The following is a 13,118-nucleotide window of genomic DNA, read 5'->3' as shown; positions in this document are numbered from 1 at the left end:
CACTGAATCAAGGAGCCTGGCCGGGTTTCCAGGTGTACCTCCCCGCTGTTATGAAGCGGAATGTAGACAGTTTGGCCTAGTGGTCAGAGCAGGAGCCAGCTGCAGCAGGCGGAGCAGGCGTCCAGATTGGGGAACAAAACCAAGGGTCAGCACCAGAGTCAACTGCCGGTTACCAGAGCCAGAATCAGAATGAGGAGTCGAAGCTGAGGTCAGACACCCAATGCCAGAGTCAGGGTCAGAAGTCGGAGGCCAGGGTCACAGCCAGGACAGGTCACTGGTGATTGGAAGCGAGGCGTAAGGGCAGGAACTGGAGGAGAGGCCAGGATCAAGCACAGAGCAGGAGCATGGTGGGAACAGGAGCGAAGGCAGGAATGAGACAGGAGCAGAGCAGGAACTAGGAAGAGGGCTGGGTGCAGGAGGCGGGCACACGCAGGGTCTGATGCTGCCATGACAGGAAATCACCGTGTTGCTCAGACAAACTTCCTGTGCCTCCTGGCTTAAATAGCCCGGTTGGACCACTCGGTGGAGCCAGGCCATGACAGCAGAATGCCAGGCCGTCCCCTTCCTTCCTCTCCCAAGTGGTGGTTATTTTTTCCTGTTACTCCCTAAAGGGAAAGGAGCTGACTCAGTCTCCACAGGTCTGGGCAGGCAGATTCTGGAGCTGCTTCTCCTAACACTTGTTCTGACTTGATCACAAGACATTAAGTGTCAGGGGGAAAACCGCCCCTAACTTTGCACCTCTTCCCTTGTTCATCAGCTGATAAATCTGAAAAGCGATTGGCAAAATAAACCTAAAAGCAACCACATACACGCCTACAGGGGTGAATACATCACAGAAATCACAGCAAGCTGGAAGAACATGGGCAAGTGCAGATATGCTTTCAGAGAGAGGGTGCAACCCTGCAGGTGCCTGGGCATTGAAGAACAGCGGTCAGGAATCCCCAGGTATCTGGATCTGACACATTTTACCCTTTGATTCTAAGTCCTGAACCAGACAGCAGGATTCTTGTCTACACAGGGACACTCAGGAGAGAGTTAATCTGAATTAACTAAAGGTATGAATTTAAAGTGGAGTAGTTAAAGTGCATTAAACCCCTGTGTGGACGCTCTCATGCAGAATCAAAGAGGCCTTAATCTGGTTTATTTTAATTTAGTTGGAAGGCTTGAGTCTTGGAAACTCACAACACAGTAGGTTCTAAGACTGACTCAACTATAGAACCAGTGAAAACAACGCTCCTCTTTCACTTGTTCTGACTGATACTTATTCTATAACGTTTCACCTTCTGTCACTGCTGGTGGGATGACCTCAGTGTATATCTCCTAAACTTCCTACCCACACCCCTACTTGCGTAAGAAAATTCACTTTTCAGCTTGCGTGTCAGAACTCTGCTTTGTAAACCAAACCATTCTGTAGGGAGTGTCATGTAAGACTTGCAAACATTATTAATGGGCGAGAAATTGGGCTTTTGAACTTGCATGCTTCTTTGTGATGGATAACAAAGGCTGGAAAGATTATGTAATTAGGGACAGGATTCTGCTTGTTTTCTACGTTAGAAATTCAGGTTTTGTCTACCCTGGAAGACTCTATGATGACTGATTAAAATTATAGTACAAAAGTTAAGAGAATGAAAGGGAGAAAGATTTGCAGTCAATCTGTTTAAAGCTTTTTTTTTTTTTTTTTGGATAATGTTATTTAACTTCAATGTCTGAGTTACATTTTGGAGCAAAGGCAGCTGTGTTAAAGATTTACTGCCCTTGGATTCAATGAGCTCACAATGAATAGGCTGTAGGACTCGCAAAAAGTTCTTGCCATTGCTCACGGAGTAGAGCTGGCTGAGATTTTTAAAAGTTTGAGGACACTTTTTGATTAGAAAAAAATCAAAAACATTTTGGTGATTCCCCCTCCCCCCCCCACCACCACTACCATTTTTCAACCACCTCTAGTAAAAATAACATGGGGGGGAGGGGGAATATTAAAAATGTCTTTTGGGGGCCTCTTTCTCCATAAGTAAAAAAAGGTACAAGCACAATTTGTGCAGGTGTCACTTCGCACTGCCAATGCCCATGGTGCTGTACAGAGCACATCATGAAGATGGTCCCTGCTATACGGACCTCACAATGTGATAGACTGAAACAGGGGAAGCTGGGATAAAGTGACTGATAGTCAGGCTTCGACACCATGGAAACAGTTGCCACAGAAATAGTTTAAGGCCAGATTCTAATACTCTGATACCTTACTTTAGTTCCACTGATTTCAGTGGGACTGATCATGGTATAAAGTACTATTCTTTGGAAAACAGCTGGAATCTCACACAGATTGATTTTTATTTTTAAATTAATATTTATTAATAATGTTTGGATTCATATACTTCCTGTGGGCATCATGGGAGATGTGAATATTAAAAAGGGAGTTGAATAGAAAAATGGTGGTAGCTTGAGCGATCAGCTAAACCTTTTTTTTTTTTTTTTTTTTTTTACACTTGTGTTACTATCCAGAGATAATTTCCTCCTGTGTATGGACAGGAAGAAGTAAATTATTGCTGGAGCAGTTAAACATACTTAAGTGCCTTACTTCTCCAGTTCTCTATAAACACTTGCTGTAGGTTAGGCCTTTCACCTGAACAGGAGACGTGGAACAGTTTCAGGACTCAAAACAGATTGATTTACAAAGTTTTCACCCTTGAGGTGCTGCGATATGCTTAATTTAATTGGAATGTTTACTGATAAAGTTGGGAGAAAGGAGGACAAAGTTCTCTCTGTGTGTACGTAAAGGAGGAAGAAGGATCCATCAACTTTATTGGTTAAAGTGAAATACCTGAACATTTTATTGAGTGTGGATGATTTTTTATATCGCAAAATACACCTCCTCTGGAACGTTATCATATAATTATATGGGGCGGGAGGGGGGTGTTGTTCAGGGCTGGGATGAGATTAACTGCTCCCTCTGAACACAGGGAAAATGGCAGATTGACAAAGTCATTTTGCAATAAAGTGGACAGAAAATTGGAGCAGCAAGAGAAAAAAGACACAGCCAAAAACTGCCCCTGCAAATTGGAACCCCAGTGACTCTGCATTCACAGACTCGTGTAGCTTACCCAGAAGTTCCAATTAAGCAAAACTGTGTCCGTTTGCTCAATGCTTGTCCCTGATCAACAGCAAACTAATGACTGATTAGACTGGTTAGAAATGATGGGCCTTGTTCTGATCTCATTTACGCTGGGATAAATTAAAATGAACTCATTGGAAACCGACGACATTACACTGGTGTAAAACTGCAAAGAGGTTGAGGGGTGCAAAAGCAAGTACGTCGGCAGAGTCATCCTAGGGAAGGAAAGTAGGCCGCAAGTTCTAATGGAGTGTGGGTTTTAATATGGTTGCGTGCAGGAGGTTATTAATAAAAAGATATTGCTAATTCCCACTGGCGGCGGGGAGCCCTGTTTGAATGACTGGATATGGTAAATTAATAGGTAAGTGACAAAACAATTTAAGACAAGCAACGCTAAGCGTCTGCATTACACCAGGCACTTGGTCATTTCTTCTGAGAATGGCACTTTAACTATTTTTTCATAATGAATTAGCAGACGTTCTGTGGGCTAACGTAGGAGCCCATTTAGCCTAACCACTTTGGGGACACGGAGCCATTCAGATAATTGAGGGTTTGATCAAACAGGAGGATGTGAGTGTGGAATGAAAACAAGGACTTTGGATTTTTTTTTTTTTTGTGAAAAAGCATGAGAAGAAGAGACACCTTAGAATAGCCATGTGTGGAACAAAAGCAGGATAAGGGGCACGTGTGATGGATCTGCGCAGCAAGAGACTACAGCGCCCATCAGCACCCTCCCCGCTGCACTGCCCTTTCCCCCTGACCAGGTACAGGGAAGGGTCCTGACCCAGGCAGGGCCAAGCTCTGCTGGGAAGCAGCAGCCGCGTGGCGAGCCAGGAGCTGCAGAGAAAGTCCCCCAGGAGCTGTATGCAGAGCTGTGGCTGCTGAACGTTACAGCTGGGTGGGTCTTATGGAGAGCAGCAGAGACTGGGAGGGAGCCAGTGTAGAGGGGCCTGTGATGGGGTGTGCTTCCCACACTCGCCCTGAAGGGGTTAACGTAGGCCAGAGGGGCCAGTTAACCTATCAGGCTGCAAGGTGGGGGATATTTAGGCCAAGAGGAGAACCCTAATCAAAGGGAGCTCCCCTGTGCTTCTATAAAACCAGGGAGCTGGTAGCAAAAAGGGGCAACAGGAAAGAGAGCAGCAGTTGCTTTCCCTGGGACCTGGGAGAGAAGGCGATTTGGCCCCAAGAAGAAGGGTCTGTCTAGCAGACCCAGGAGAGAGGGGTTTAGCTAGGAGTGTGGAGGATGCGAGCCTGGGATAGGCAAAGTAGGAAGCAGTCCAGGCGAGTGGCAGGAAGGTTCGTGCTAATACTGACCTGGGCTGCTAGAGAGAGGGCCCCTGGACTAGGACCCAGAGTCGAGGGCAGGCCTGGTTCCTCCAGCCCTAACTAACTGAGTGGCACAATCCGGGCCGTGAACTTACAGACTGGGTCTGTTTCCTCAAGCCGCTGAGAGAGTGTCTCAGCCAGGGCAGTGGAGGTAAGGGCTGCCTGGGATAGTGAGGAAGCAGGGGACTCATGTGACTTGGCTGGAGGGCTAAGCCATGAGGATGAGATGCTGCAGCTCCCGAGGAGCCAGAAAGGGGCCACAGAGCGAGACAACAGGCTGAGGAACTGCAAGAAGAGGGCGTCAGGCTGAAAGCTAATCCCCAGGCCAGCCAGGGGGAGGCGCTACCCAGCAAGGAGGAGCACACCCTGTGGCAGGGCCCCAGAGAGAGAGACACAACTAAGGGTGTGTCTTCACAACACAGTTAGCTCCAGTCAGAACTGGAGCGTTAGCCCTGACTTAACTCCCAACCACAAATCTCTAGCTTGACTGAAATGGGGCGTTAGACTCAGCTGGCCGGGAGGGGGCTGGCGCTGAAGCTTTAGGAATGCTGATCCCCAGGGCTAGGAAGGCAGTGGAGATGCAACAGCTGGAGTTACAACAACCCAGCAGCAGCAGCTGCTCCAGTCACTCTGCTGCTCCAGCCTGCCCCCTGCGTCACTCCAGGGCTGCTTCGCAGGGCGGCCGTGCTCCCGCCAGCCGGGCTCACTCCGGGGCAGTAACTCAAGGGCAGTAACTCGTGCTAACTCTTGCAGTGAAGACGAGCCCTTAAGGTGAGCCTAGCCTGAAACCTGAAAGCGCCTGTTTGCTTGAGGAGAGATGAGACTGGAGAGGGCACGCAGGCCGTAAGTCTGAGCCCTGACATTCACATGGACTGCCCCAGGGCCGCGCCAGAACCGTTCTTGCTCCCTTTGAACGGCGATTGTCTGAGCCTCTCTGCCTAGGGTATTTGCAACCCTTCCCTTTCCTGCCATACCCTTTCCCTTAGCCACGTGTCTGAGCAGTAATTGGGACCCACCAGGGCTAGCACCTACAAGCCTAGCTGATGAAGCACCAACTTGCCTCCAAGTTGTGGTACATCTGGACGCTCCTGGCACCCGAGCGGTTTGGTGAACTCCGGGACTGAGCAGCTGCAATAACTAAAGAGGGACACGGTCTTGTTTGTTTCATCCGCCTCCGCCTGGTTTGGAGTAAAGAGCAGCAACTTGAGGCTGGGTCCCATCCCACGGGAGGGCCCTAACCCCTCGACTGCTCTGGGCATCTCTGTGACCTTTCCTTCCCCGATCCCTAACCAGGATATTCTGGAGTGGGCCTCTCTCTCTTGAAGTTACATCCTGGACCCACAAAACCTTCCCAACAAATATATTCCTGCAAAACATTTCAGTTTCAACAGAAAAAAAAAAAAATCAGTTCCTTTGCCCAGCTCTAGTTACGTGTTTCTCTGTGTTGCCCGATGCACAGATGTGCCCCACCCAGCAGCAGCTGATTAGGGGGGTTGGTCCTCTAGCTCCAGCTGTAGCGGGTACTACTCTCCTCTTCTCTCCTCTCCTCTGAAGGGTATAGGTTCAATCCTGGCAACAGCCAATGGGACAGTCATTAGGTACGCTCAACTGGTCTCAGGTATCTGGAGACCTCTTCACTGGTACACTGAGAGCCCCTCACAGATCAAAGGGATGTGCTGGGTGCTGCACAAATGTGGTGTAGACAGTCCCTGCCCTGAAAAGCTTAATATCCTAGTTAATGACAAGGTCGCATAGATGGAGGAAACAAACAGGTTGGCTTCCTTGCCCTTCATCCTGTTGGTTGTTCCATCTTCCTCCTGTTCTCTCAGGGAAAGCAGGAACAGAGCCCCACTAGGCCAGCCCAATGGCTGGAGCTGCTCACTCATCTACTCCTCCAGCTGCCCTATTTCCCATTTCCCGGGATCCCACTGCTCAGGCACCTTCCCCCTGCATTTCCCACTCCAGCTGCCTCCTTTCCTCCACCTTTCCCTTTCCTGCCTAGCAGAGTGCCAGGTTTAAACTGACAGACGACAAGCAGAGCAAATGAAGCTGATAAGCAACCACGGTGTTTAGTTTTATTATTATTTTCTTCAAGATAGCAGAGCCTGGGGTGGGGGGGAAGAGGGGGAAGATGCATGTGATGAACCGTGCAAAACTGCAGCCCCACTGAGCCCTACTCCTCTCATTTACACGGGTGTAAACCTGGAGACACGCACCGATTTCAGGGCTTCTCCTTCTGGTTTACATGGCTGTGGCTGAGTGTGTCATCTGCCAGTGATTGGAAACCGGCTAAATGTTTACAGCCAATCCCAAGGTTTGCAGTGTTGGAAGAGAGCCCCTTGCAACTCCACGCTGTGTCCTTCCCTCCCTCCTCTGGTCCCCAACTTGTGTCTGACAATGAATCATGACAGCCCAGCCACAGGGAGCTTCTCGGGCTGCAGGTCAATGTGAAAGGGGCGTTTTTAAATGTCTTTCTGTTCTGCTGGGTGCATTTCAGAGAGGGCTTTAAAACCTTGCTCGTCGTGACTGAACTTGGAAATATCATTCACTCAAGGCATGGCATTCGACACAGCCCCCCAGCTGACCATGTCACTCCTCTTCATAAATAACAAGGACCCACAACCAGCAGTGGGAGTGTCGAGACCAAAAGCTGGGCTCTGTTCTGCTAAATCCTCTTCTTAGAAAGGGTTCCAGGGTTAGACACCAACACAGAGACAATCAGCAACAAGTTACACCCTGTGATTAGGGGGTGTGTGCGTGTGTTGTGTGTGCTCACAAGCACGGCACAATGTTTAACTCTTCTCCCCAAACCATACACACACCGGGAAATAAATGTCACTTTTTGGTAACCCCTTGTTGAGTTTGTGAATGTCAATCCCAGACAAATCCGACTAGGGGAAGGAAGGAAGGAAGAAAGAGAGAGAGAGAGAGGAAGAAAGAAAGAAAACTAATTATAATCACACACTCACAGATTTGCTGCTCCACGTTTCTAGGGAAATCGTTGTCCTCTTCCTCCTGCCTTCAAGTTGCTGTCTTCCTGGTCACTTTCATCGTCAGCTGTTTTGGGGGTGTGGGGGTTTTGATGTTTCTCTATCACACTCCTCTCCTTGATTTGTGAGAGCTACACGCTGGGACTGTAAGCGGCAGCAGCAGCTTCTACCCCCGGGCCTGCTGCCAAGACAAGCTCACCCTTTGTTCAGGAGGGGGGGAGACTCCTTGCTTCTGCTTTCACAGCTCTTCCAAGCCTACTGGCGAGGAAAGAAAGGAGGAGTGACAGTGCAGAAGAATGTAAGGCAGTCAGGTAGGAGAGTGAGGCCATCCCCAACCAGCCCACACGAGTCTTGCTATAATAAGTAATGGGAATCAAACCGGTTTCCAGCTGTCAGAGCAAATGAGAGTTTTGTTGTAGTTTGATCGATTGATCTGACCTAGCAGGAGAATGATGAGAAGATGTAAAAAGCAAGCCAGCAAACCAAAAAACAATCCTCGTGGGCTTTTCTCCGGAGTGCTTTACCGGAGCAAGGTGGAGTCAGAAGCACATGGAAAGGGGCTCCAGACATCCATTCTGGAACCAGATTTAGAACACGCAGGATTTCTTGGCTGTTCAGATGGACCCGGAACCGCGAAAGCATTTGCAAAATGCAGATTGTCCAAGCTAAAATTGTAACTACAAAGAGTGGGAGTGTTTTGGGGCTGGGGTTTTGGATTATACAGATCTGTGGAATCCAGAATCAGCCTCTGATTTTGAATGCATAGAGCTGGATGATGTTTTTTTCAGTGAACAAGGTTTTCATTGATAAAAGCATTTTCTGAGTCCTGAAAACTATTTGTCAAATCCAGGTCAAATTTGGCAGAAGGTTTTGGTTGAAAAAAAAAGTTATTCGAAAGAATCAATGTTTTATAGCAAAATGTTTTGTTTTGACTTTTTGGTTCTAAACAGGTTTTCGAGTTGACATTTGGCCAGTTAAAAAAACACCCAAAAAAGGGCAGAAAACTCCCAAAACAGTCACTTGAAAAGAATACTTGAAAAGAAATTAATTTCTAGTTCACTCAAAATGATTTTTGTTGTTTTTTGTTTCTGTTTAAATGAAAATTTTCAGGAAAAAAAATTGCTTTCAATTGATCTGGAATTTTTTGGATTTTTCGGTTCCACCTCCTCAACCGAAAAATCCATTATTCACTCAGCCGTACTTTCGCAGGTATGCAGTGCTTACCGTGTTGCCAACTCTCATTATTTTATCATGAGTCTCATGATATTTGGTGTTTTTCTTAAAGTCCCAGTTTCTGGGGTCATGCTATTTTCAAAGAATCTCTGCTTTCATTTAAAGAAAAGGTTGTTTCTAGCCCTTGTGCTTGCAGAGAAAGGCTGGAAAGCATGACCGGAGTGTATCCTGAAGGTAATCTAGAAGGCAAATAAAAATAATCCAACAATGATTATTTTTTAAAATCTTGTGACTTTTTATAAGCCAATGTCATGATTCTGGGGGGCAAGGCTCATGATTTTTGAATGGCTGTGGCTGGCAATACTCAGTTCGGGGGTATTTGGAGTTGCGGTTTTGGTCCCAGCCCATATTGAGAACAAACAGGTGTAAATGCTATTGAACCAGATGGACAACCTCCTCTAACCAGACCAAACTGGACTGGCTAGGGTGACATTATACAACCAGCACCCGAGTACGAGACATATAATCTGTGTGGGAGCTCAGAGACCTAGTTAAAAAGATTTATTGGTAGTAGATGTGAGCTAGTGCAGGCGCACCTACAATGTGTACACCATAGCAATCAAGTTTCATTTTCCTGGGAAGGAAATGGGGGATATACTCAAGCACCAAAATGCACTTTCAACCTTAAAGGGACTCCGTGAAATCTATAGTGGTCACTTAAAAAAAAAAGGGGGGGGAGGGGTAAAAGTCGTTTCAGTGACTACTCCTACCTGAGTTCCCAAGACAATTTTTGAGGTTTTACAAACCTGTTTTTCCTACTTTTTAAACTATTTTCCTCCCCTCCCTGTTGCTGTGGGAAAGACCCCTCCCCTCCCCCGCAAACAAGGGGGAACTGATTAAGGGCTTGGTTATGTGGCTAGTGAGCGTGTGGCAAAGCGGGATGTGAATGCACAGCCTACTAGCCTGCCTGGGTCCTGCTACCCCGCACTAAGGGTGCGTCTACACTGCAATAAAAGACCCGTGGTTCAGCCGCGGCTGGTCTGGGTCAGCTGACTTGGGCTCATGGGACTCAGGCAGCGGGGCTAAAAATGCCATGTGGATGTTCAGGCTTGGGCTGGAGCCCAGGGTCTGAAACCTCATAAGGGGGGAGGGTCTCAGAGCCCAAGCACCCCCGCAAGGCTGCGTCAATTGACCCAGGCTCGGTGCTGCAGGTTTTTTATTGCAGTGCAGACGCACCCTCAACGTTCTGCAGTGTGTTTCGGTGGGCGTACGTCAGAGAGCACCAGGGGACTTTTAGCCACTGGGAGCAGGGTCCACGTGGCTCATTGGGGCGCTGCAGGCTAGCGTGGTGTACATTCCCACCCCGTCTTGCCAGGACCCGGCTAGCCGTGCGGACAAGCCCTAACTGACTGAAGAGGGAGAACAATGCTGAGGACCATACCTGGAGTCCTGTCAAGGGAACAAAGCAAACAAACTGAAACACAGAAAAATGTTTCCTCGAAGCTCTTCTATTTTAGTCATCTCAGCAGTCACTTGTGAGCACCAGGAGGTAAAAAAAACAGTCAGGGGATTTTTTAATGGATGCCTAGACATTCAGTAAAGCAGTGGTAGGTTGGGTGTCTTTATGCGGGGTGTGGCGTTGAGGTTATTTATTTATTTATTTTCCCCAGGGGTCCTCATCTAATGTGCGTTTTCACACCAGATTCGCTCCTTGGCATCTGACTGAGGAGCTGTGGCCCAGATTCCCAAAGGTGGCTAATTCCTGTCGAAATCAATGTGAGGTAGGGCTAGTCTGCACTTGAAAGGCTACGGCTGCAGTGCTTCAGTGTGGACATTACCTACGCCAACATAAGGGGTTCCCCTGTCGCCTTAGTTAGCCCACCTCCCCGAGAGACAGAAGCCAGGTCGACGGAAGAATTCTTCCGCGCTCTGTCTGCACCAGAGGGCAGGTCGGCTTCACTACACCCCTCAGAGATGTGGCTTCATCACACCCCTTAGTGACCTAGCTAGGTTCATCTATATTTTTAGTGTAGACAAGGCCATAGGTACCTCTGGGATCTGAGCTTAGGTGTTTAGCGGAGTGACAGCCCAACTTTTAGTTTTTTCAATAATGGGGCAAAAGACATTTTAAAAAATGATTTTGGCTGCATTTTTTGTTTGTTTGTTTTTTTGCCTTGTCGATCGTGACTAATAGATTCACGGACATGAGAGAAGAAAAGGATCTGGTAGGTCATCCAGCCCATCTCCTTGCTAAGGGAGGGGTGTTCTCTACGGTACGTTTTCTGGTGCTTGTCAGTTGAGTCCCAAGTGACTGGGTTTCAGAGTGCGGGAACGTAAGATTAACCTTTCTGGTGCAGACCAATGGTCCATTTACAGCCGTGTCCTCTATCGTGGCTAACATCAGTCACTTCAGATGAAAATGTAAAACCTCCATAATGTATCTCATTGCTCGTTATTATACCATGGGTCTCCGCAGCCTGTTGGACAAGCCTGCATTTGCACCCCTCTTCCCCAGGCCTCACGCAGCCTGATCCCGCACAGGACAGGAGAAGTCCCTGGCTCCCACCAGATGGCACCGCCCCCCAGCTGTCCCGGGGAGGGGGGGGGTCTATACCTGTGGGGGTGGGGATATGCCACTTACCTCCTCCTGCTTGGAGGACTTTCCGTGGGTCATTGCAGCGGTAGAGCCCAGCTGCTCCCTCCTGCACTTACCCGCTGCACGGTGCCCACCTCTCTCACTCCAATCCCGCAGCCCAGTGCTGGCTTGGGCAGAGTGGCCTCACGCCCTGACCTGTGGGGGGGCTGGCCTGATGCCTCCCCAGCAGGCTGGCGCCCGGGGTCTGCCCTCCCCCGCTTTCCCCCTCGGTACGCCACCTCCCTTTGGAGGTGCACCAGCCTGCCGCATTTGGAGCGCCGCCACCAGAAGCTCCTGAGAAGTGGGGGAGACACCAGAACCTGGACTGTGGCCCCGCCAGCACCCTGCCCTGAGGCCTTGCTCCCATTCGGCCTCTTCCCCCCAGTTGCCCCACCTGCATTGCGCCTCTTCTTGCTCCGCCTCTTCCTCCGCCTCTTCCCACCCTTGCTCCTCCTCTTCCCCGAGGCCACGCCCTCATTCTGCCTCTTCTCACTCCCATTCCGCCTCTTCCCTGAAGCCCCGTCCTCATTCTGCCTTTTCCCACCCCCGCTCTGCCTCTTCCCTGAAGCCCCGCCCTCATTCTGCCTCTTCCCACTCCCACTCCGCCTCTTCCCTGAAGCCCCCTCCAAAAACAAAAGACAGCACCTGATGGACGGCTGGCAGTCCCACATCAGCGATGGGCTAATTACCTAGTATAACATTGGCACGCTCAGAGCCACTAGGCCATGGAAATTCACAAAATCAAGGCATCATTTGTTCGTACAAAAGCATGAATGAACACTTGAGTGTCACATCTGATTTTTAGCTTTCCCTTTATATTTCCCATCTGTTTGTTTGTGGGTGGAAGTCAGCCCCCCCAGTGCTACTTTACAGCTGGATCTAATTTTATTTTGACTCCCTCTAACTTTTAGCAACCATCCAGGGACCCAGCTACAGTAATTACATGGAAGAAATAAATAGCCGGGATGCTCTGAGTGTTGTGATCAATTATTCAAAAGCAAATAGTGGTAGCTGCCAAAGAAGTTATTAGCCGGGATTCACAGGGCGTGCCACTTTGGCATTTGCTATATTTCGCTGGATGAATCACTAACGATTGTCCAAGCCAAAAGAAAGGCCTATTTCCAATTTCCGAGGCCATCTGTTCCAGTAGGAAAAGCAAAGCATCAGGTCACAGCCATCCAGGCATGATAGAGGAGGACGGACAAGCTAGGGGTTGTCCCTAGGGAGTTAGGAGACCCGTTCTATTCTGTGCAGCCATGAGAGAGTCGCTTGGACCTCTGTTTTCAGAAGCAGCCTCTGATTTGGAGTGCCTCCATTTTGAGACACCACAGGCCTGGTTTTCAGAGGCGCTGTGCATCTGCAGCTACCACGCAGCAGGAAATTGAAACTAGACAAATTCAGAGTAGAAATAAAGTCCAAATTTGTAACAGCGAGAGGCATTAAGCTTCGGAACAAACTACCCAACCCCGGCTGGGGTGGGTTCGCCGTCACTAGAAATGTTTCAATCAAGATTGGATGCTTTTCTAAGAGAGATGCTCTTGTTCAAACAGGAATTAATTCAGGGAAGTCCTATGGCCTGTGTTATGCAGGAGGTCAGACTAGATGATCACAATGGTCCCTTCTGGATTTATAATCTATGAAGTCAGTGGACTTAGTCAGTGGAAGTAGAAAATAATTACTACTCCCCATCTGGATCTGGTCTCCCCATCACCCCTCCAGCCACTTCTCTCAATGGGCCTATGGGATCTTATTGTTCAACAGCTTTCCACTTGCCTCCCATCCTGCCAGTTGCTTCTCCCATTAGGACTGAGGGGTGGGGATATCATTCAGTACCTACTTAGGAACACAGGATTGCCAGACGAGATCTAACCTGAAGTCCATCCAGTCC

The 13,118-nt window shown here is 48.7% G+C and overlaps 1 protein-coding gene across 1 annotated transcript in view; it reads right to left on the bottom strand.

The window, feature by feature from the left end:
• Positions 1-11,901, bottom strand: part of P2RY2 (purinergic receptor P2Y2) — a 34,182-nt gene extending 22,281 nt beyond the window's left edge. The window contains exons 1-2 of the mRNA XM_067533283.1: positions 11,308-11,901; positions 10,037-10,044 (exon numbers count right to left, since the gene is read on the bottom strand). Coding sequence (XP_067389384.1) covers positions 10,037-10,044; positions 11,308-11,901 — 602 coding nt within the window. The remainder of the gene's footprint in view (positions 1-10,036; positions 10,045-11,307) is intronic.
• Positions 11,902-13,118: the final 1,217 nt, after the last annotated feature.

Source organism: Emydura macquarii, unplaced genomic scaffold (assembly GCF_026122565.2).
Source record: "Emydura macquarii macquarii isolate MOO-44397 ecotype Brisbane River unplaced genomic scaffold, CSIRO-AGI_Emac_v2 contig_3328, whole genome shotgun sequence".
Taxonomy (NCBI): Eukaryota; Metazoa; Chordata; order Testudines; family Chelidae; genus Emydura; species Emydura macquarii.
Note: the sequence above shows the minus strand (reverse complement) of the source record. Positions and strands in the feature narration are given on the sequence as shown.